Below are 25,690 nucleotides of genomic sequence, written 5' to 3' on the forward strand. Positions count from 1 at the left end.
TTTTTGTGATAACACAATTTCAGTAGCATATTTGAAATCAGCACCCAAATTACAGTGAGAAAAGTTGTGTAGCATGTTAGATACAAATTTTGTGTTGACTAGTGTTATTGTTAAGCTCAGCTTCATTGATCAGGTGTACAAGCCCGCTGCTCCCTATTTTAAATTTAAAATCTAATTAATTACTTACAAATGAAGTATATTATTCTTTAAGGAATAAAATAGATAATTAAAATATAAAAAAGAGAGTACCTACCTCTATTCTGTAACCACCAGGTGCAACAAGTCCCATTTCATGTAAAGTAACTGCTACATCAGATGGAGTACCATCTGTTCTTCTATTAAGAAAAGCAATTGCGTATGAAAAATAACTATTTGAAATTGGTGTAATTGGACGTGCCCAGATTTCTATTCCTTTATGCTGTAAAAAATAAATAATAAAATAATTAGTACGATGTGATAAAATTTTTAGTAATTTTGTTTTCCAATAATTAAAATTTATCTTACTTTTAATGCTGTTCTCCGTAGCTTTCTGTTCTATGCTAATCTTTTAATCCCAAAATATTTACTTTAATTTATATCTTTGGTTATCTGTTTTATTCTAATATTTTTTTTAGGATTCTATCATGCAGTTTCCTAATTTCTTAATTAAAATAAATAAGTATTAAGACTTCTTCATTTTAATCTTTATTAACGTTATTAATTTTTAACATTTGCTTAATAATATTATATAGCAAGTATTCTTTATTTTTTTGACTTATATTGGTTTTTCCTCTTTTTTTTTAAAAAAAACTTTTACTTTATATGTTAAAATAATAGGGTGGAAGTATTTTAGTTTGATAAGTAGCAACTGAAGCATTAAATAGCAAATTAAACCAATTTTATGAATAAAGTGCTTTTTATAGCTTCAATGTATTTTCACTTGTTCTTATGAAAATTCTCAGTGGCTGGTGTTGGTATTTTTGAGTAAAATACAGAAAGAGCTTGGTGGCAAGCCACCAGGTTTTTTTTTTATTAGGTGTAGATATATTTAGAGTGTGATCAAAAAGTGTGTTAGATTTAACTGTGTCCGTTCATGTATCATTGTTTTTTGTTTAAACTTCATAGTGCTTAAGTATGTTAAGATGTAATTTTTTGTGTTGTGTACTGATTATCACGTATGTGTTGTCATTGATGGTGGATTTGCTGTTTGTATTTCATATAGTTGGCAGACATTTATACTCTGTTGCTATCTGTATTCTGCTTATACAAATAAAACCACACATCTAAAACTAAAAGATAACACATTTGAACATTATAAAACATATAAATACACAACAATACATGCAAAATGAACAGTTGTAATTCAAGCCCACTCAATTATCAATCACATCTTAAATTCATTTGTGTCTTCCTAATAAAATAAACTCCCAGCAGCTGACACCCGGGAGAAAACAGTAAAACCAATCATTGAAGTAAAAGCATAATGATGCAAGTTTTGGAATTGTTTTATTAAATATTCCACATTTTATTAAATGTGGAATAGTTTTTCACTTAAAATTTAATACTTTAAATACTTATGCAAATAATTTCAAGTCTTTTTTTGAATGCCCTGCATTTTGTAAAACTGTTACTAATGCCATAAACTTACCACTCACTTGTTAGTTAGGAGGGATTCACTATTATGTCTTGTAGCATTTATTCATGCAGATTCACACTTTAGTGATAGCTTCTACATGTAAATTCACATTAATAGAAATTATCATTGCCTTGTTTGTCCTGGATTCTTGATTGTTTATATGTTTTCCAGCAACACAAATCCTTTGAATATGCACAAACATAATAGGATCAACAAAATCTTTAAATGTTTGACATTTTAGTGTTTATGCCACATTCTTGGGATATTTCATATTTCTTTGTGTGTCTTCTATCTGTTAGATGTAATGGTTGTGCTGGTAGAATGCTGGCTGTGATCGCCTCTGTAAATGTTTTTGCAGACAATCTGGCACAGCTAGATTAAGAGCAGTATAAGAAATACTCTCTTGCTTCTCTGCAAACATCCTCCGAGCAGAATAAATCCAAAACACATTATGTTTCTGCCTAGAGAAGAATGTGATTCATCGATTGCTGGATCTGTTGTATCCAGGCCTACTGATCCTAATTGGGTTAATAATGAGAATGATCACAAACCTCCTGTAGATAACACTTCCATTCCCACACAGAGCTCAAATTAGCACAGAATTTGGTGATAGGGTATTCTTATAAATAATATAATCTTATTGAACAGTTACTTAGAATTCTCCAATTATGTTCCATTGCATAGACCAATTCTTCATTCTCCATGTTATTCTATTGCATCATTAATGATCAGAAAATGCACATTTGATGCATGTTACAATACATCTTTTTCCAGTATCGAATTATACGTTGTTAAAAGTACCATATTATATTCTCTTTTGAGTTAACTTTCTCATAAAGTTCAAACAAGGATTTCTACAGCACCTCTACAACAACTAAATGGGAAACAAGCAAGATTACGTAGTAGCTACTATAAAAGAAATTAATCAGAAGTAATTGCATCTGATATGAAAAGTAATATTTTAATATCTTCAATAACAGAAAAAAAATTTGTTTGTTCAAGAATGCTCACATTACTACAATCATAAGTATGATACTCTAAAACTAAAAGTTACAGATAAATTTAAAAAAATATTTCTGACAGTAAATTGTAATAGACGATCAAGGTTACCATATATGGCAGGGAAGATGGGCTGAATCATCTGATGGCCATTACAAGCATGGTATTTTTCCTGATGTGAGAGGTATGAAGTTAGTATACGAAGGTGATAGTAGGTTATTTAAATACACTGATGGTAATGTCTGCCAAAGCATTTGCATCGGTGGCATCCCCCTGATAAAGGCCAAACTGATGACTGTGAGGTGTTATCAAGTTTAGAGGGTCTAAAAGATGACCTTCAGTAAAGCCCATCAGGGCTAGGAACAGAGGGGGTAGTGTGGGAACCGGGATTGTCACAAGGCGGGTGTCTCTTACTTCAGAGGTTAGGCATGTGATGACATTCCCCAGAGATTTTATTTAGATATATTCTTACTTTTTGAATGCACAAAACTGTTTACAACAATATTTATCCGACTTATTTTTGTTATAAATAATAATAAAATTTAACAACATGATTTTAATTTATTTAATTCTATAAGAGCATATCTGTTAGCTTATGGTTTTTTTTTTTTATTGGTTTAGCATAGTTTAAAATATAACATAATTCATCAAAAGTGGTTTTTAATAATTATATAATATTTATCTCACCTTATAGATTCTTCGTCCTTGAATACCAAGTGGATCTTGATCAACAGCAATAATCTTTTTATTTTGTAGAATGGCTTTATATTCTGCTCTAATTGTTCTTAAATCAACAGACATCAATAAAGGTGCTGCAAGTATCGCCCACATTGCCATTTGTGTTTTACTTTGTTCATAACTGAGGCCGAAATTTCCTACTATTAACTAATAACATAAAATTATTAATTATATTTTAAAGTAATATACTTATTGATACAATTAAAAATTATTTATATTGATTAGGTGTTTGATATGATGTGATTCATTCGTATGAAATGAAATGATCATTCTATTGGTCACTGAACGTAACTATAATTCCCAGTGTAATAAAATGCCACACTGCAGGTAAAGTAACTATGCATTGTAAGATTTGGTCAGCAATCACAATCTTTAGTGGATACATTATCATATACAATGAAACAATCATTATCTAAACAATTGATCGTTTTCAATCCACAGTTTCTTGAGTAGGATTTCTTAACAAAATATCCCTAACTGTGAATTTGTAAACAATGGATGAAAAAGCATGTTGATAACAATAATCTATAAGTTTAATTTTTCATGTAATAAAATTATGTTGTTTGGTAATCCTTGTAATTATATTTCTTTTTCATATTTTCTTTATTTGGAAGATAACCCAATTTTTTTATATTTAAAAGGCAAGAATGATACAGCTTACAATGCGAGTTATAATCTGTTCACCATGGTTAATATTGGAAAACCTTTTAAAAATTGACTAGTACAATTTTTATTGAAAAGTTGTTGAAGATAATTTTTAGAATTCTCTCTTCAATGTTATCTTTAATAATTCAAATTTTAAAACATAATATATCATGAGTAGCAAAATTTAAGTTATTGATATCTGTTTATTAAATTCACATACATACAGGTGAGAGTTATGAGTATATGTATTTCAAACTGTTATTTATTAATTTAAAATGAAAGTGAAAAGAAAATTTTGTGCTTAATGGTTATTGAAATAAAGTGGAGAACAACGAATTGCTCAAAAAACTTTAAATTTCCATAGATCTAAAACTTTATGGTCATACTGATTAAAATATAATAATAAATAATTGAAAAAATATATACATATATACTCACAGTATATGTAATGAATAAATATAATAATTAATTCAAAAATAATATATTATTAATTATTTTGATTTTTTTTTATATGTATATATTAATTTCTTATTACATACTGTGACTGTTAATAATTAAATTGATCTCCAGTTTTAAATTGAAATGGTTTTAGTTATAAATTATTTTTGAGTACTTTTCTTGTTTTTCAGTTTATTAAAATTAGAATTTATTTACAATATAGAATTTCTTAATGAAACATAATTTTTGGTATTAGTGACATCAACATTTCTGAATGATTCACTGATAACTTCGATTTTCATTAAACAAGTTTGTTAACATTCACTGTAATCTGTTTAAAACTTGTACTGTATATTTTAATTTAAAGACGAGCAGATTAAATATTACAATTAATTATGGTGGAATATCATTCGACAATGCAATAGGAAAAATCTTTACAGGGTTACTATTGAACAGATTAATATCTTTAATAGAAAGTCATAAACCTGTTAAAAAAAATTAAAAGCACTGCTTTCATGGGGCTTATTCAATTATTAATAATTTTTTCACATTAACTAATATTTTTAAGACAAAATTAAGTTTAAAGCAGCATTTTTGGAACTGTCCATTGAAATTCGATCATATCAACTGGCATGCTTTATTTTAAAAATTGTACGAGTTAAGCTTGTTGACAAAGTTGATAAATGTGCTGAAATGTTTGTACAGTGTTTTGTCGGTATCTGTAAGGAACTTCAAGGATTATTAACAGATGGTTTTGGAATTTTTTCATGCATGTTAAACTCTCTTTTATATTTTCTTTTTACTTAATGTCTTAGATGAATACATGAGTATGTGTCATCTGGTAAAAATAGTGTTATTGTATGGGGGGTGATGTATTGCTGGTTTCAGACAAATTGACTTTACAAAATAAAATAAATCATTTTTGTGATTGTATGAAAACTTAAAATTAAATCTTCAAGTCTAAGTTAGGATTTTTAGAGGCAATGGGAATACAGAAATTGAGAAGTAGTGGTGTGATGGGTAAATAATTGAAATAATATCTTTCTTATTTTTCTATTTCTATTTTCTATGAGTGGTCCTCAGGAACCACTGTAAGGTATTACTTCAGAGGATGAATAGGATGATATGTATGAATGTAAATGAAGTGTAGTCTTGTACAGTCTCAGGTCGACCATCCCTGAGACGCGTGATTAACTGAAACCCACCAACAAAACACTGATATTACCAGTGTTGAAATAGTATACAAATATAAGTATTTAGTTATGCTTTTAATTCCAATAACGTTATTCAAAGAACTTTTTAAAGAAAGAGTATCGAAAATTAGGCAGCCATAAATTGTTTTAATAATATTTTAACAAATCCAATTTTTTTTTTTTTTAATGCAGAAGTACAGATGATATGGTATCAAGATCATTAAATTCTGTGTTATGGTTGTCAAGGATGGGGAGCATGTAACGCATTATAAATTAGGAAATGTTCTCTGTTTTTTTAATAAAGAAAATTTTTAGCTTGCCTTTCTGAATGTATTTAATTATTGATTGCATAATAAAGCAAAGTTGTGGCCAATCTTTGTTTTTTCCTTGAAAGTGTATCTGAAATATATTTTAAAATATCACAACTTGCCAGCAAATACATATCTGAAATTTCCTCTTACGTGATATGGTAGATTAAGATATACGACTATATACTGGGTGAAAAATTGAAAAACCTAAGCAGAGAATATGGTATACTTGAGCACATTTTTTGTTTTTAAACTTCAAATTGGAAGAGTTTTAAAAATCAAAGCATAGTTTGCCATTTTATGTTCATTTTGTTTTTTTTTTAATTTCTTTAATAATGTTCATAATAAGAATTAAAAATTTTTTTATATCTAAAATTATTAATTATTCTTTGTTGTTTAGTTCATTAGTTCAATAGTTTTCAAACTTTTCGATTCTGACCACCCTTGCTGAATCCAGATTTTCCCTAGGCTCCCTCTATCAAATTCTAATAAGTACACTTTGTGAAATAACCGATAATTTTTTTCTAGGGTTAGGTAAAAATAAATAAAACACATATTAGTTCCTAAAAAACTGTAAATGAACAAATTCTGTGACATTGAATTTTGTATGCGTTTGATCTTAGAGAAACTTTATAAAATGACATTACCAATATAATCTAATTTTTTTATCACAGACACTGTAAAGTAGAATCTATAGACAAAAAAAATTGTTCTAGTAAATTTGATATAAGTAACAACATGTATATACCCAGGAGTTTCTTTGGTCAAGTCAGGAAAAAGTTCAAATTTAGTAACAATATTTAGAACACAAAAGATTATATTCCAGAAGTACATTTATTATACATTTCGTTTAGATCTATTTACTACTAATTAACATATAGAAAGCATTTAATAATTTTGTAATACTCTTGTAAAATAATTAGGTTTTTTCTATTTATCGTGTTACTTACCATATCAGGATCATTCCAATGACCAGGGCCAGCATTTGGTATTATTGTATCTTGATTATTTCCGTAATAATCAATTATAGATTCTAAACTTGCCCATGAATCTTGTATATCATCAAAGTTTCTCCATAAATTACAATGTTCTATTATTTTGGTAAAATTTGGCTAAAAAAGAAATTATTTTACAGATTCTATAGAAAGTAACATAAAAAAAAATACATACATGATTTTTACAGTATTATTGTACAAAATCTCTAGATGTTGGTATAGCCGAATCGTGTAATGTACATAATCTCTAATTTTTGGCTGGATTGATATGTTGTCATGGCATAACTTGTTGCAATCATTTTTATGGTGGGTACTTCTGGTTGTAGGTGGTGTCTGATTTTGTAGGGGGTCTTTGATCTTCTTCATGTAGGCTTTTAGCTTAGTTCCTGAGGGCTACGTGGTAGAGTTAGGTTTCTGATGTCTCCTTTGAAGGCAAACTTGAGTAGGGCGGAAATTTACCGATGAGGATGTCCCTCGGGGCATCTCATGAGGCCGGACTGATGACAGTGGAATTTTCTCAGTTTGAGAGCAAAATGATGACCTCCGCTAAAGCCACTCATGGCTCGGAAAAGAGGGGGTGTTGTAGTGACCAGGCATGCTACATGGAGGGTTTTCTTCCCCTCGGAGGGGAATTGAGATGTACATAATCTCTTAAGAATAAAATGATGTTTGTTTATATGTGGTACTAATTACTGTAATTTATACTTGATGTGTTCTAAAAGGGTGATTGACTTTTTTAATTTATAATTAAATGTAATGTAGATGGAAAACATATCAACTGTTGCTGATGAACACAAAATTTGTTACAATGTTGGTATGCCAATACCAACATTCTGTGTTTCCACAGGACAACACAAGAATGCATAAATAAAGCACTGTTTTGCTATCTATGAAGGATATAATATGTACCAGTAAATAAATTAACTCATTTTCAAAGTCACAGTACATTTTCTGAGACAACAGTGTGTAAGAGCTACCAACTACATACCCTTGTTTTTTTCAAATATCAGTCCCTTTTATAAATTATATGTTGTTCAGTGTTGTTTGAACTTATATCAGTACTTGAAAATTTTCTGCAAACTTAAAGGAATAGATGTTTCAAGTATTTAAATAGAAATATGAGAACCCAAATAAATGTATGTTCCACTTTATCAGTTGTTATCTATTAATTGCAACTGAGAAGAGTGTTTGAGTTTTATTTATTTAGATGTAATGTAAATTAATTAAAAGAGACATTGTTGTGTCTCATTTAAAAGAGACACATTAAATAATTAGAAATTGCATATGGTTATATCTATACTCTATCTGTTGAGTAAGGTTAAAAAAAGCGGTTAGATATAACGGTCAAATGAACCAAAGCTCATCCTACTTAAACTATACTAAATAATAAAATCTAATTTCATAATTTTACTTTTTTTCTTTTTGTTACAACCACTACAGATCATGTTTGCATAGTTTTGACTTCTTTTCTTTTTCTAAAAGGATTTCATTCTTTTGCTCTGTTGTTTTTGCCCTTCTCCTTCCATTTATTCAGGTTTATACTCTTCTTTTTCTTTCTCTCTGTAAACTTAAATTCTCGAATCAGTTTTATAAATTTATCTCTCTCTGTACTCGGTCAGCTCCTTAAAAGTGTTTAATATTTTTATATCTGTTTCTATTTCTTTAAACCAGTTGGTCTTTGTGGCTCTGTTTATGTAGAAATTAAATATTTGTTTTGTCAATCTTTTGTTGATTATTCTATATAAATGTACATAAAACTGTAATCTTATTTTTCGGATTAGTCCCCTGTTTTTTCTGTATATTCGTAATTTCTTTTTCACTTTTAAATCTATAAATTCCGTCTATATATTTTGTTTCATAGATTTTCCTTAAAATTCTTTTCTTTCCGTTTGCTATTTCTTGTTCTGGATAAAACTGCAGACATTCTGCTCCATACAGTACTTCTCATAGGACTACAGTTTTTGTAGTACCTCACTTTGTAGTTATATGACAGGGATTTTTTATTGTAAATGTTCCTCATGAGATGAGGAAACAGTTTCCATTTTTTGTACTGTATTCTTAATAATTTGGTGTTATGATATCTCCCAAATATTTTAATTTTTGAATTCTACATATTTTTTTATTGTTGGAAATTTTAAGGGTTTGAGTTCTGCTCTCTTTATAATTGGAAAATCTTATTTATAAGAAATTTTAAGACCAGCAAATATGCAAGCAAGATGACCAATCTTGCTTGCATATTTGCTTAGTTTTTGAATTTTGATTTTAGCCTCATCTGTATCGCTTGTTAGAATTGCAGTATCGTCTGAGAAGGCCAGAATAGTTGTATTTATGAATTTTACTTTATTTAATTTCAAAATAGATTTTTTTTATTTTTAGATTAGAATTTTTACTCTGTATTTTTCAAAAGTTCCAGAAAAAAATTTTACATGAGATTTAAATACTGTAATCCTTTAGAATTTAAAGATATCAAAAACTTCTTTAAAAAAATTTTGTGGTTTGAACTTTGAACTTCTGTATGTGCTGTAGGATCATTAGTAGACCTCCATTTTTATAGTATAGTTTAAAAAAATTGGTCCAGGAAACTGTCTTCTTGAAATATAACACCAAACACTCATTCTTTCAGTGTTAAGTTCCTGAAACGTATGTGAATCTCTATACTGCTCCAAATTTATTTAGTCACTGAAATAATTAGTCATATGTAAAGTTACCTTTAATTATAAAATTACAACCACTGGCAGTATTTAGTCCATTTACCTCTATTTGCTTTTCTTTAAGTTCCTGAACAAGACTGATTTTGTTAGGTAATAATTTTAAATGTTATGTTACTCTTAAAATTGATTTAGTAATTCTGACGTGAGAAACTAGTTTTTTCTGTGATTACCCAGGAAATTGCAGCAGCTATTTTAATTGAATCTGTAACTTATATGATTTGCAGTGAAAGACAACAGTCAATAACTCCTATCCCACCATTTTTATTAAAGTGATAGAGCAAAATTGTTTAATCTGTTTATTTGGCAGGTGAATATTAGGAAACAACTACTGAATAATTCTTATATGTGCATATAAGAAAGAATTCACAGATAATTTTCTAAAATAAAATCGTATTGCTCCAGGGAAAAACTCATTTTACACCTCAACCTAAAAAATATAAACAAAAGAAATGCAAGCGACTGTTTAATTACAGGAATGCATGTTGTGTTAAGAAAAATTTAACTTTACTAATTGTATAACAAAATTTCTCTACTTATCCCTATTTGCCAAGAGGTTCATTTTCAAATTCTGGGTTCATAACTTTTTGTCATGCATAATATAATTATATAAATTGAAACTATAAATACTCTTATGTTTATATTGAACATGCTGAGAAATAAAATATATATGTATGATTATGTTTTTTTTTATCATTAGCTCTTTAAATCGATTTATTGCAGTGGAGGGGCAATTTTATTTTTTTAAGAAATTAAAAATAAATTAAAAAAAATATTTAGGTATTATGTACTAGTTTTATAATATAAGAAAAAAGTAAAATAATTGTTATTTATGTAAAATAATATTTGATAGATGTGCATTATTATCTCCAATTTATTATTATAATACCAATATAAATGGTCATATTGTGCTTTTAGGCATAGCGTCTTATACCAGGGGGGCACTGGTATTGGAATGCCATTTTGGTACTGATGTTTGGGAGAAATAAAAAATTGTTCTTTCACATAAAATTTCTTTTAACTAAAAGTTTGGCCTACATTTTATTTCTTAATGAAATATATTATTCCTTCCTTAAACAGTGTGTTATGAATTCGTTTAACAAATGTTCATGTGTTAAATGTTTTTGTGGTTATTAAAATAGTTTGGTTTGATTCCAACCCTAACAACACTTTTATTTTTATTGATATATTATTAACAAATTATTAGCCGATAAAAATATAACCTAAATTAACAAAATCTATTTGTTGACTATTCCATGTTTACAGACAGTCATAGCAAATTATTCATTAAACATTAAAGTTTAATAAAGAGAAATCTTAGGTCTCTGGGACATGATGTCCCTTGATTGCTCCATGGACATAAGTTTAAAAGAATCCTTTAATGAGAAGGACCTATCTCTGTAACAAATAGGTTATGTAAAGTAAAATCTGTAAATATCCTTTCTCTCTCTTCATTCAGTTTTAACAATTTAATTTGTTTAAAATAAGGAGTAATTTGGAATCTTTCTTAATGTTAGAAACAAACCTTGCAATATAATTAACGGCAGACCTAAGCGTGTTATTCAAGTGTTCAGTAAGATAATTATAAATAACACAACAAAATAAGTAAAAATCAGTAGTACTCTAGCCAAGATAAGTTGAAGAGATTGAGGAAGAAAATTTATCATTCTTTTTTATATGATGCATACCAGTAAACAACCGATTACAAACCTAAGGTTTATGTTGCACCAACTCAATTTTTTATGAATTTCAAAAGACAAGGAAGTAAAGGAGAAACCTCTCCAACATACACCATCCACAAAAACCATCAGCGTAACCTGAGCATTGACAAATAATTGACCTTCTACAAACCAGTAAATCAAGTTTTTTGACCTATTGGTATTAAATGCTAAACCATCAACCTTCATCCAATGAGTAATCGACACTGCAAAAAACTTACACATATAAAAATCATTTGCTTATATTCAACAATTCCACAATGAAAATTTATGATTAATTAGTAAGTTATTAGAAAAAAGATGATCATAATAAAAATCCTTGAGGTATAGATCCAACTTAATTTTGATTCAACGTATTACATGATTTTGTAGTTAATAGAATCAGATTTTTCCTTAATTACTTTGAAAACTGGAAACAAAGTTTATTAAGTAGAAATTAATGTTATACAAAAGAATTTGATGACAAAAGTTAATTACTTTTACAGAGTTTAAATTTTGTTACCTTGTAATGTAATTTAAAATGTGTTTATAATGGTACTTTTATCTATTTTTACAAACAAAAATAGGTTTTCCCCACAACAATATTCTGTATCTGATAAATGACAAAAATGAGATCATGCAGTGACTAATATTTAAAAACAGACATGATTATTTAACATTATTACCTGCATTCCAGCATAAATTTGATATACAGGCCAGCTGCATGAATAAACCATTGCTCTTCCAGTTCTGTTAAGATGAAATCCAAATTCTGGATAACCTGTTAACAAAGACATGAATAAATGTATAGTTGATGTTTTATTATATATTATTCATATTTATGAATAATTTATTGTAAGCATCATAATAGAATATTATAAACTATTAACTAAATGAAGAAAAACATAAATGTAATGGTTTTTTCTTTAAAAAAAAAAAATGTTTTCACTGTGCCCATTGCTTCATAAGGTGAGCAATATAATATTAGTCAAATGATTAACATTTATATAGATACTCTCTATCAATGAGCAATTTAAAATCAATCAACAGTTTATAAGACTACTGCTATTGACATTTGGGGGGTTATAAATGTAATTAAATTATTTGAATAGAAAAATATCATTATAATTATTTTTATTATACATATTTATTTATTAAACTGTTTTTTTAGGTTCCTTTACAACCCAAACATCTTGAATAACCTTTTTGATCCAGTGTCTGTAGACAGCATCCTTTTCATTTAGTCAGTATACCTGTAATTTGTTACATTTCTATATCATTACTTCTGTAGTTAATTAGAACTTAACAGAAGAATGGTAGTCAAGAGACAGAATTAAAGAGCATAATTAGTATAATTTTCAGGTTTTGAACTCTACTTTTTATTTAGAAAAGCAAGCTACTATATAACCTTCAGTACCACTTTTACATAGGACTTTTGTTAAAAAAGGATTTTTTCCAATTCAATCAGAAAGTATGAATGGGTGTTTGTTGCTGTAATATAAGTTGTAGGAAATCTGCATGAGACACCACTGCCACTGAAAATAGAACAAACAAGAATAACAATTTCTCATGCCAAGTTTACTGAGAAAAGTTTTCCATATTGTTTATAATTTTTTTTTTTATTCGTATTTTATAATATAATAAATTATTAAAAAAATTGTAAATATTATTTAATATTTTTCTAGATATATTTCTATGTTGTCCAAGAATGGGTTTCTCAGTGAAACATATTTGTCAGTGGTTTTTTGTTATTTTAGAATTAAATTTTATTTCTTATTCATTTTCCCCTTGTTTTTCTCTTTTTGTAAAAAAAAGATACGTGTTGGAATCAACTTACTTCAAGGAATGAAAAATTGAAATTCTGGAAGTGTGAAAAATGCTATCCTGATCAGGATTTAAACCAGAACTCTCTGAATGAATATAGATGTTATCACTCAGTCATACAGTTTAATGAATTAGCAATTGTTTATCTAGTTTATTAAAATATTTTATATATTTTTTAAAGCTTAATTAAAAACAAACCAACATACTTGGCGTTTATAGACCTAGAAAAGGCTTTCGATAACGTAGACTGGAATAAAATGTTCAGCATTTTAAAAAAATTAGGGTTCAAATACAGAGATAGAAGAACAATTGCTAACATGTACAGGAACCAAACAGCAACAATAACAATTGAAGAACATAAGAAAGAAGCCCTAATAAGAAAGGGAGTCCGACAAGGATGTTCCCTATCGCCGTTACTTTTTAATCTTTACATGGAACTAGCAGTTAATGATGTTAAAGAACAATTTAGATTCGGAGTAACAGTACAAGGTGAAAAGATAAAGATGCTACGATTTGCTGATGATATAGTAATTCTAGCCGAGAGTAAAAAGGATTTAGAAGAAACAATGAACGGCATAGATGAAGTCCTACGCAAAAACTATCGCATGAAAATAAACAAGAACAAAACAAAAGTAATGAAATGTAGTAGAAATAACAAAGATGGACCACTGAATGTGAAAATAGGAGGAGAAAAGATTATGGAGGTAGAAGAATTTTGTTATTTGGGAAGTAAAATTACTAAAGATGGACGAAGCAGGAGCGATATAAAATGCCGAATAGCACAAGCTAAACGAGCCTTCAGTAAGAAATATAATTTGTTTACATCAAAAATTAATTTAAATGTCAGGAAAAGATTTTTGAAAGTGTATGTTTGGAGTGTCGCTTTATATGGAAGTGAAACTTGGACAATCGGAGTATCTGAGAAGAAAAGATTAGAAGCTTTTGAAATGTGGTGCTATAGGAGAATGTTAAAAATCAGATGGGTGGATAAAGTGACAAATGAAGAGGTATTGCGGCAAATAGATGAAGAAAGTAGCATTTGGAAAAATATAGTTAAAAGAAGAGACAGACTTATAGGCCACATACTAAGGCATCCTGGAATAGTCGCTTTAATATTGGAAGGACAGGTAGAAGGGAAAAATTGTGTAGGCAGGCCACGTTTGGAGTATGTAAAACAAATTGTTGGGGATGTAGGATGTAGAGGGTATACTGAAATGAAACGACTAGCACTAGATAGGGAATCTTGGAGAGCTGCATCAAACCAGTCAAATGACTGAAGACAAAACAAAAAAAAAAAAAAGCTTAATTTTCTTTTCTTCTTTTTAATATTTAAGTGACAAGCAGAAATTATTTTTATAATGTTTAAAATATTAATATTCCAATTAAGAATGTGTTCATCACTTTGTCCTAACAAATTTGATTTATATTTAGTTCTGTGATATTTTGTCATCAGTATTAATATTATTTTATTTCTCTGTGAAATTCATCAAATTTATTCATTCATTTAGCATTATTGGTTTTTTAATTGTATTTTTTTTTAAATGACATTAAATAGTATGGACATTAACCAGGTAAAAAAAATTCCAAACCATTTTTTTGGTTTTGATAATCTGAAAATCAGTTTATTAAATTTAGTTTTGACTATTGGAATTTTATTTTTATTACACTCCATTCGATTTCCTAGATGCAACTTCTTGAGACATTCTAGATATTATGAAATCATTAAATTTTTGGAATGCTGTTTACCATCTTACTCAGGAACAAACATTAATTTATTTTCAGATTTAATGCAGTGTTATATTTTGCATTTATTTAATAAACGTACCAAAACATTTTCATATCTATTTTATTCTGGTTCATTTATTATAAATAACAAAGTTTAGCCATTGATCTCATTAATACATCTTTTATTATTTTATATATTTCTAACAAATACCCTGAAAATTATAAAACTGTTTGGTCTGAAAAGAAAAAAAATAGAACCTATGTTAAATTGCAGTTTTCAAATTCTTTTACAATAGTCTTCCCATGATAGTCAAGTCGTCTTAAATTGAAGTTTATTTGCATTTTTTCAGTGTATTAAATTTATTTACCATATGTATTTTAAAATTTTTAATTCACATCTCTTATTTTTACCTAACTGTGACTAAATAAGCTAAAAACTATAAAAGCTTTTTCTTTCTAATTAGTTCATCTACATTTTTTAATCTTATTTTTTCAAAATAATATATTTTGGTAATGAAATGAGTAACATTAAATTAATTTTTTAAATTTATTTCTATGAAGTTGAATCATTATTATTCATATCAAAATTTGTTTTTTTTATATTTTGGGTCAGAAATAACTTGAGAAATGCAAAGTGAAATCATGTTTCATAAAAAAATTATATAAAATATATTTAGATTATAAGAGGAAATATAATCTGATAACCATAACTCTGTTTATTGCAGATGTAATATATATATATATATATTTATATATCTACTCATTCATAATAATTAAAAGGAATAACAGAAATTTGTTAAATGTCAAATGTGAAGACAATTTAAAGTAATAAAAATTTAAAGACAAACGGTTTTTTAAAAAATAAAAAAATAGAATCAAATTTATTAATAAGGTAAAAAATGAATATTCTTGAAAAACAGTTATGCATATTTTATTTTCTGTTTTCATGTTACAACCTTGTATTTTGAGTTTGACCTTTCATTATCAAATTTATAACTTCTGTTTGGTATTTAAGCTTTATTTTATTTTTTTATTTATCTTTTGATTTCTTTTATGTATTATTTTTATACATAAATATTCATCTGTTAACATTGTGGTTGGGAATTATTAGTGTACATTTTTTTATATTTTTAATAAGCAAGCTACGTTTTAATTTTATTTAAATCCCTTGCAATTTCTGAAGACTATTATTATGTTTATTGTTCTAGTCAGGTAATTTTAATGATTTTTCCCTTACTAAAACATTTATATATCTGAATTTTCAAATTAATGTCAAAAGGCAATCTTTGTTTATCGATTATTTGAGATTTTAGAACAGAGTATTTTTAGTGACAAAATGTAGTCGGCTCTAAATGCTTGTTACTAACAAAGTAGATAAGCCATTTAGTTCTTACTTTTCCTAATTATTAATTTAGTAGATAATTTATTTTAATTCTATGGCCCAGAAAATTGTTATAAATGGGCTCGAAAATAAAATTATGTAGCAAAAAGTTGAAATATTGAACAAAGTGTAATTTAACTTTCCATATCTATTTAATCTACTACTTTTTTTTAAACACTAAGCTTTTTTGAGAAATATTTAATTCTGATATACTTCCAGCTCAGATGTACCATTATTTTGGCATTATAAACCTTTATTTATATTTGTGAAAAAATAACAAAATGCCATTTTACTTTTATCTTTGGTAATAAATCTTGGCCAGATGGTTATGTGAGATGAGCTGTTACAATGTTTATTCACTTAACTGACGGTTTTCCTCCATCTCTCAACTAAACCTTTGCCCTTTATTGTTTCTTTTCCAGGCTAAATCCAACAACTTCTTTACTTGTATCACTGAATTAATTTCCAAATAAAAATTTTGATTGAGACTTTTTCATTTAACTGGAAAAATTTGAGAATTGATATCATATAAATCTCTTTAAGATAATTTTGTTAGGAAAGGAAATTGATACCTAATTTATAAATTTATAGATTTTTTAGTTTTACTTAAATTTTGTATAACTTAAATCAGTGTATAATTTCTTAATAAAAGTCAAACCCATTTAATGAATAATCTGTATTTTAAATTTCATTTTTTTTTTTTTAATTTCTTTTCTAGAATTAATCATTAATAATTTTGATCGTCTAATTGTGAATTATGTTTGATATAACTTACCAACATCCATATCCCGGGGGTGTGAATAACATCCATCTAGTTTAACATAATCAACATTCCATGATGCAAATGTCTGTGCATCTGTTTCTAAGTAACCAAGTGCTCCTGGGTACCCAGCACATGTATAATTACCATAATCTTCATACATTCCAAATTTGAGACCTTTAGCATGTACCTGAAAAATTGATACATTTTTTATCTTATAATCGTTTAGTTTCAATAGTAATAATAATAAAATTAGAATATATTTTATTTTTAATAAATAAAAGAAAAAATAATCATGATTAGTAATATTTACAACTCCATTTAGAAAAGTTAAAACGATTATAATAATTAGAAAGTAATTTTGCAATCAAAACTGCATGTTATTAAACTGTTGTTCTGTTTCTAACTCTTGAAATAGCAAGATTCAGAACGTGCTGCCCTCTTTCAAGTAAGAGTTGTACTACTTATATTTAGTGTTTAGTACATCTATTTGTACGGCACGCAATAAATGAATTGTACATAATTATATAAAATAAAATATAATGTTAAATGCTGTTTCTGTCTTCCTGTGTATATATGTATATATATATAAATATGCTAAATCTATAAAAGATTTAAAAAACGTGTATTAATTTTATTTCATTACTGATTCTATGTATTCAAAAATCAATAGCAAGGTTTAAGAATAAATTAAAAATAATGAAAAGTTTTTTGTATTTATAAATTTTTGTCTAAATTTATTTGTAATTAACACTACTAAATATTTTATTAATTAATTTTATTAAGAAAATATGTGGTAATGATAAAAATTATATTAACAGATTCACTTCTTGAAAAATGATAAATTAATGAGAACCTTTTGTTTATAGTCTTACTAATCAATGCTCTGAGGAAACTATAAAGAAAATCATGATCTGTATATAATCAGTTAAAATGTGTTCACAAACATACTAAAAATAGTATTCATGGAATTGGTAGGAAGAAGAAGATAATGAACATGTTTTTTTGTAATCATTAGTTACTTGACTAGTTTAGTTCTTCATTTCTTTTTTTTTCAGTGCTAATAATCATTAAACCTCAATATATTTATTACATCCTCAATTATCTTCTTTGTATTTTTCTATCTTCGTCTTGATCTACAGTTTTTGTCTTGCAAACACCTCTTTATTCTCAGTTATTTAGTTTTTTAGATTCATTCAGATCATGTGTCTGAGGAATTTTAAATTATGTTTATCTAATTATGGTTTCCAAATCATCTTTAATTTTATAAATTTCCTTATTTGATTTTATTCTGTACCCTTTTTCTGTTTTTCTTGGACCTTACGTCATTCTCCTTTCAATTTTCCTTTTGATTTTGGGTAGATTTTCTTGGCCAGTTAGATTTGCTGTTTACAATTCTGTAAACAATCACTGGTTCTGACTACAGTATTGTAATGTCTCAGGTTTGCATTTGTTTTTGTAGTAAATTTCTTTGGTAAAGAAATTTATTTTATATACAATGTATCTCCAGATTGCAAAAGCTGTTTTTTCTATCCCATTTTAATGATTATTTTTTATAAACATTTAAACTGGATTGTGACATTTATTTTTTCATACCTTGTTTCTATTCGTTTTTTTTTTAGATAATCTTTGCAGTTGCATGATTTCTATTTTTGAGAAGGAAATTTGCAACATTGCTTTTTCTTTTATTTGTTAATTTGGGAAACTGCATCTTTTTCTAATGTTGTGATAACTACTAGATCATCTCTGAAAGCAAGGCAGTTGATTTTTAGATTTTGGCTTTTGGTTCTGATTTTAATGTTTTTATCAATCTTTTTTCTAGAAGGTTTTCTATTTTATCTAAAAGTAGACTGAATAGGAATGCTAAATGAACTTACACAATTTGGAACCTTCACATTTGAAATATATATCTGCCTAATTCAGAAAAATCACTTAATTTTAAATGTTTAATTTTAAATGTTTGTAACTTTGAATAAATAATGTCACTTAAAGGACGTAGATGAAAAGCCACCCTAGTCGTGAGAATTAAACGTTTTAAAATACAGAGTGTTCAGCTTAAAAGAGGCCTCATCACTCAGTTTAGTCTATAAATAATAATTAATTAGCAAACACTTACATAATAACTGATAGAAGGTATCGAAATTGATGTCCATTCATTTCTATACACTTGTCAACATGTTTGATCAAGTTCCTACCTACTCTTGTTACGTGTACCCTGTTTATTTCCTGGATGGCATTGGTAATGTTTGTTTCAGTTTCTTTAGGTTATGTGGATTGCTCCTATAAACAATTTCTTTTAAGTTACCCCACGGAAACAAGTCAGGGCTAGTCAGATCAGGGGGATCTTACTGGCCACAATCCTTTTGAAATGATTCTTCCACCGAAAAAATCCAGTAGCATCTCTGTTTTAGAGCGAGCTGTATGGCAAATGGTTCAGTCCTTTTACAACCAGCATTCACACTCACATTCTCTTGCATTAAGACTATGAAGAATTGTTGGATAATTTCTTAGTAGACAGCAGCATCCAGTTTTATAAAAAAAATGTGTCCTATAATTCGTTGCCGTGAAACCACACACTGCCTATTCTTTGTGGGTGTATGGGAGATTCAAAGAAAATGTGTGGGTTTTTCAGGTCTGGTAGTTTTGACTACTATTAATACATCCACCTAGGTGAAACTACACTTCATCTGTGAAAAGCACTTGATCTAAAATGCCATTGTTGCCTCTAATGAAGTTCTTGAACTGTTGACAGTAATGAAAGCTTTTAGCATAATCAGCATTGGATAACCTGCAGTTGATATGGATAACATTTCAGCATTCTCCACACTGCAGTGTGGGCTGAACCTAGTGATCTTTTTCTTGCTTAGTCTCTGCAAAGATCTATGAGGAGATCTTGTAACTGCCATTTTAATGTCCTGTTTGACCTGTGTCATTAAAACTGACCTGTGTTAGGTACATTTTTGGTCTAACGTGAACCTGTTTCATAAATTTTTTAACTAACTTCTGAATAACACTTTTCACTGGTACTTTCTTTTCAAATTTCCTCCTAAACTTTCAACCACTCGCTACATGAAATTTTATCACTAAATAAATTTCCATCACAAATTCATATTCTATACAGTTAACCACATTTTAACAACCGATTACACAACCTTGTTCAAAATCCAATGTTTGACACAGACTGGCAGTACTCAAATGTGCAGGTAATAATTAGTCCTCCCCACTCCAGCTCCAATTGTACCAACTTCTTCCACATTATTTTACCCATCTTACACCAGTATACGCATTTTAACAAATATATGCTATCAGTATAAATTACTGAGCGATGGGGCCTGTTTTAAATTGAACTGTATTTTTTAATCAATATTTTTCAACTCATGTTTACTTATTTATTTATTCTTGATGATTTCACCACACAAGCTTGAAGCTTGTCCTCAGGATATGGAAATGGAATTTTATAGCGTATGAAAAATGCCTATTGTGCCTGACCAGGAGGATTTGAACCTAGCACCTTCAGATGAAAGGATGAGGTGTTACCATTCTGGCATAGAGATTACTTTTAATTTGATTATTTTTTAATTTTACCTTGCAGACTTTTTTATTTTTATTTTTTTCTAAAATAAATTTCAAGTTACTTCTTTAAAGAATTTTCTGTAATAAATTAAATTTATTAATTTATTTTAGTTACTTATTCATACTTTAACTAAGTATTGATTTTTGAAGTAATATTTAAAGGCAGTTTGGATTTTCATGTGGATAAAATTGAATCTATGACTTTGTTATCTTTATTTAATTATTTATCCAGTGATATTTTTGAAGTTGAGATAAACCATTTTGAAAATTGTTGTAATGATTCTAGAATTAAATGGTATAAACAAATGTATAATCCAAATACATCATTTATCACCAGCAATAGTCTGGTAAAAATGATTCATTTTTTTAAATCTTATTACAATTACCTCAGACATTCTTTAGTATTTTTTTTTTTTTTTTTTTTTTTATGAAAAAGATGAGGTACATGAAATAATATGTGAAAAAATACTAAATCTTTGCTATGTAAAAGAAGGTTTAAACCTTTGCCAGGATTAAACTCAGTCCCACTAGGCTGATCTAGTGGTAAACTCATCGCAAATCACTTGTTTAACAGCGATCTTTGAAGTCGAAGGATCTGAGGTTCAAATCTTAGTAATAGTTAGTTACATTTTTGTAGATTTGAATACTAGACATTATACATTGGTGTACTTTGGTGGCTAGAATTCAGTTTACCACACATCTCAGAAATGGTAGTCTGTACAAGAGTACCTCATTTACATGTTATACATATCATCGTCATCTCATTGGGCCTTGAGGGGGAAGTTGCTTAGTGTTCACTAGTTTGAACTGATTGCAACATACACATTAGGAATAAATAATAAGGGTTAAACCCAGAATATTCAAGAAACTAGCATCCTAGCCACTATACCTTCTGGCCAGCCAAAAATGATATAAAGTAATATAAAGAATTAGTAAAAATTCAAAATAAATAAATAATAATTGAATGAAATGTTGACGTATCGGTAACTTATCGCAATAGTTTACAAAAATGCCTAGAAATTATAATAATATTAATTTTAATTATATTAAAATTTAATATAAATTATAAATAATATTAATTATAAATTATTATTAATTTTTAATCATTTTAATTTTCATTATCATGAAATTCTAAACTCATACTTACATAATCGGAGAGATCACGTATTCCATATGGAAATCTTTCAGCATCAGCTTGTAAATGACCACTATAACTTCTTTCTTTATCTAACCAACAATCATCTATATTTATATACTCATAACCAACATCAGCATAACCTTCGGACACAACTATGTCTGTCATAGTTCGAAATAACTTATCACTAAACAAACAAGTAGACAAAATCAAAAAAAAATTAAAACCAATTAATATAAAATTAAAATTATAACCATAAAAGATGTTGCTTTTGTTAAATTTTCAGCTTTCTCAGTAAGAATAAAATGTTCAAAAGTGATTATTTAATATTGTTATAATTATTAATATAATATTTATAATATAAAATATCTATTAATATTATTTAAATATTGTTTTAATTATGATCATTTCTGTGTAAGACTGATGAAGTAATTTTTATAATCTATAATTTAGTTATTACAGTGTGAGGATGAAAGAATCAAGAAGTTTATTTTAACAATCTTTTTGCAAATGTTTGAATAGAAACATCTATTAAACAAAGACTGGAATTTTATCCCAACAATAATTTGAATAGATGTTTATCAATGCATTTTTACGTATAAGTAAATTTTTTTTTTAACCTCTGGGTCCACGGTTAGGTTTTGCTTTAGAGGATGAGATGAATGATGTGTAGGGTGTGTAAAAAATGCCATACCTAACCAGGATTTGAACCTGGGATCTCTAGATTAACGGCCGAGATGCTAAAACTTGCACCACAGAGGCCGGCGTCTCCGTATTAGTCAAATTAAAGTTTCTTTAAGTGATTTTTAATTATCTACTCCTTCCTTAGAGTAGTTTTGATAGTAAATTGTTAATGATACCAATCTTAAGTTTGTAATAAAATAATTATTTGATTTATGACATGTTAGTTCATTTAATATTTGTTTTTGTTTGTGTTTTGTGATTAATGTCTTTTTATGTCCTCCTTCTATCAGTTGATTTTAAAAAATTAACTCTGTTATGTGTTGCACTTGTGTATATGTGTGTATATATATATATATATATTCCTTGTACTTGTGGGTCAATGTATATCATCTAGTCTTCTGTTTATTATATACTAGCTGACCTGGCAATGCTCCACTGTTGCTAGATTTGAGCAAATATATATATATAAATTAAATGAACACAAATGAAAGTTTGATAAAACATTAAAAAACCGAAGATTACAGAACATAAAATATAACCTTTTCTTTTTTCCCTCTTCCCCTCTTTACATCTTCATTTCTTTCCTTTTTCACAAAAATATTTCTTTTCATGTAACTAATATATATTCTAAATATGAGGCAAATCAGAACATAAATATTATTTTTTTAAATATCTCGACCCCCAGCGCCAACTAGCGGATCCATTTTTTGCAAATATATTTCTTTTCACGTAACTAATATATATTCTGAATATGAGCCAAATCGGTCCATAAACAAAATTTTTCTAAATATCTCGACCCCAACGGCACCTAGCGGCTCCATTTTTTGTAATAATATTTTTTTTCACGTAACTAATATTTATTCTGAATAAGAGCCAAATCGGACCATAATTGAAATTTTTCAAAATATCTCAACCCCAGTGCCATCTAGCGGGTCCATTTTTTTGCGGAGGTTTTTCTTTCCACGTAAGAAATACAGATTCTGAATATGAGCCAAATCGGACATTAAATACAATTTTTCGAAATATCTCGACCCCAGCGCCTCCTAGCGGGTCCAAACTAATTCAGAAACGTTCGCGGGCGTGCGTACAACTCACAAACGTTTCATCGCAGTCGGATGAATAGTATAGAAACCCATACGGAACAAACAAACATTCATTTATATATATAAGATTAAGTGCATTCATATCTAATGTACACAGTATATCTGAAAAGTTCCCGAACTAAATTTGTAGTAGTTGCAAGTAGCGCCATCTCTCGGACAACCAAGGAACTATGTAATACGATGTCTGATGAGTACGAGTACAAAATTTAATTACGTTTCGTCACTCCAGTCTAGATATACTCGGCCGTGTATGTTGTGTTCATTTGACCTTGTACGAGCTCGCTACATGGAACAGAGAAGCGACAATTTTGTGTTCAACTTCAGAAATCTTTCGTTGAAACTTATTATATGATACAGCAAGCATTCGGTGAGGTAGCCGCATGTCGTATAACAACGTACAACTGGTGGAAGCGGTTTAAAGACTGTAGAGAGTCGGATGATTACGAACGAAGCGGAAGGCTGTCAACAGCTGTTCACGGTGAAAGTGCACGCGCAATTGGTCAAACTGTGAAGAATTCTAAATTGTATTTAGAATTAATGAAACGCATTCGTCGAATCCGGCCCTAGTACCGCGATCTGGTAAGTTTAACTCTAATGCACGAATGACCTGTCACACATGGCCACAGTATTAACAGGTTATTACGCCGCAAATCAAATCACTATCTTATCACATCCGACTTGGCTCGAGCAGACTATTTTTTGTTCCCGAAACTCAAGTTGAAGTTGAAAGGGCACTTTTTCGACTGTAGGGCTTGCACCGCGCAGTTAGGTGATCCCATGAAGTGATTTCTCCAGAGCGTTTGACTGGGTCTAGCGGCGCTGCAACGAATGTATAACTAGAGAAGGGTTCTAATTAAGCTGATGTGAGTAAATTCGTTTATCCTTAAATCTGTATATTTATTTAATTTAGTTGTAAATTTTTCGCACATACTGTGTATTTGTATATTCATGGATTATTATATTTTTCAGTATATATATTTGATTGTTTACAATATAATTGTTAATTTTATTTATTTCAAAAGAGATATCTTTGTTAAAAACTGGTTACTTATTCTTAACATTAACAATATTGACCTTTGTCAAACCAAATAATAGCACTGTTTTCAATTAAACTCATCTTAATGCTGTAGTTAATAAAGAGCCTTATTATTACACCCATTTAAAAGGTGTTCCCACCAATTTAAAATAACTAAACTGAATTTTCTGCACCTTCATTTAACATATGTGTGTGTGTGTGTGCTAAAGCAATCTTCTTTAAAGCCTTTTGAATTATTTATTCGGTACTTATTTTATTTATGTATTAGTATCTTCATATATATGATTTATTACTATTTTATTTATCAAGATTTTAATAAGTTTTTCTCGATTCATACCTACTCATTTCTCCTGTCATTTATATATAATATACTACTACGTAACTGATCAGAATAAATAATTTTTTTTTATAGAACATCAGTTTGTTTACATTTTAACTTTTTTTTTCTAAAATTTGTAACGGTTAAAATTTTCATAATCATTTTTTTTACTTCCTTATATGAAGCAAAGGAACTATTATGATCGTGAAAAATTTCAAGATTTCAATGGAAATATCCATTTTGACTAGTTCAGCATGATTTCTGTACAATGAAATTCTCAAAGGTTTTTTAAAATACATTCCAGTCTCTGTTAGTGGGAAAAGGTACTTTTAGAAGGGGTAGTTGTAATTTTAAAAATACACTTCTAAAAATGAAATTATTTATTAGTGTAATTGTTGAATGTTGTATTTAGAGAAATATTTACATCATCAAATTAATAAATACTGAATAAATTTTAGATATAATTTTCATGTAATTACTAAGAGTAGTTTGTAATAAAGTTTAATTTTTTTTAATGAAGTTAATTTTAAAACACTGACATAAACAAATTAAGTTTATTATTCTACAGAGTTAAACAAATTTATGACGATAAACTATTTAATTTGAATAAAATTCTTAAATGTCAGTGGTTAATATTTAACTTTAATATTATCAGGTTGGTTTTAAATAGTAAGTTGATTCATAAATCATATTAGAAAAGGTCAGATTAAACTAGAGTCATTTGCTTAAGATCCTTCTTAATGCACCGTTGATTTTTATACTTGTTTTAAATAAAAGAATACTTAATGCACATTATGTTCAAATGAAATAAAAA

At 28.1% G+C, this 25,690-nt stretch overlaps 1 protein-coding gene and 1 long non-coding RNA gene across 4 annotated transcripts in view; one reads left to right on the forward strand and one right to left on the reverse strand.

The window, feature by feature from the left end:
• Positions 1 to 25,690, reverse strand: part of LOC142331996 (alpha-N-acetylgalactosaminidase-like) — a 162,085-nt gene that overhangs the window by 13,936 nt on the left and 122,459 nt on the right. For all 3 annotated transcript variants that reach the window (XM_075378049.1, XM_075378047.1, XM_075378048.1), the window contains exons 3-8: positions 21,747 to 21,921; positions 17,042 to 17,216; positions 12,023 to 12,117; positions 6,887 to 7,048; positions 3,302 to 3,499; positions 254 to 418 (exon numbers count right to left, since the gene is read on the reverse strand). In XM_075378049.1, coding sequence (XP_075234164.1) covers positions 254 to 418; positions 3,302 to 3,499; positions 6,887 to 7,048; positions 12,023 to 12,117; positions 17,042 to 17,216; positions 21,747 to 21,921 — 970 coding nt within the window. The remainder of the gene's footprint in view (positions 1 to 253; positions 419 to 3,301; positions 3,500 to 6,886; positions 7,049 to 12,022; positions 12,118 to 17,041; positions 17,217 to 21,746; positions 21,922 to 25,690) is intronic.
• LOC142331997 (uncharacterized) overlaps positions 23,961 to 25,690 on the forward strand; it is a 30,297-nt gene continuing 28,567 nt past the window's right edge. Inside the window, exon 1 of the long non-coding RNA XR_012758116.1 lies at positions 23,961 to 24,384. This is a non-coding gene — a long non-coding RNA (uncharacterized LOC142331997). The remainder of the gene's footprint in view (positions 24,385 to 25,690) is intronic.

The sequence above is a fragment of the Lycorma delicatula genome, chromosome 11 (assembly GCF_047948215.1).
Source record: "Lycorma delicatula isolate Av1 chromosome 11, ASM4794821v1, whole genome shotgun sequence".
In the NCBI taxonomy this organism is placed as follows: domain Eukaryota; kingdom Metazoa; phylum Arthropoda; class Insecta; order Hemiptera; family Fulgoridae; genus Lycorma; species Lycorma delicatula.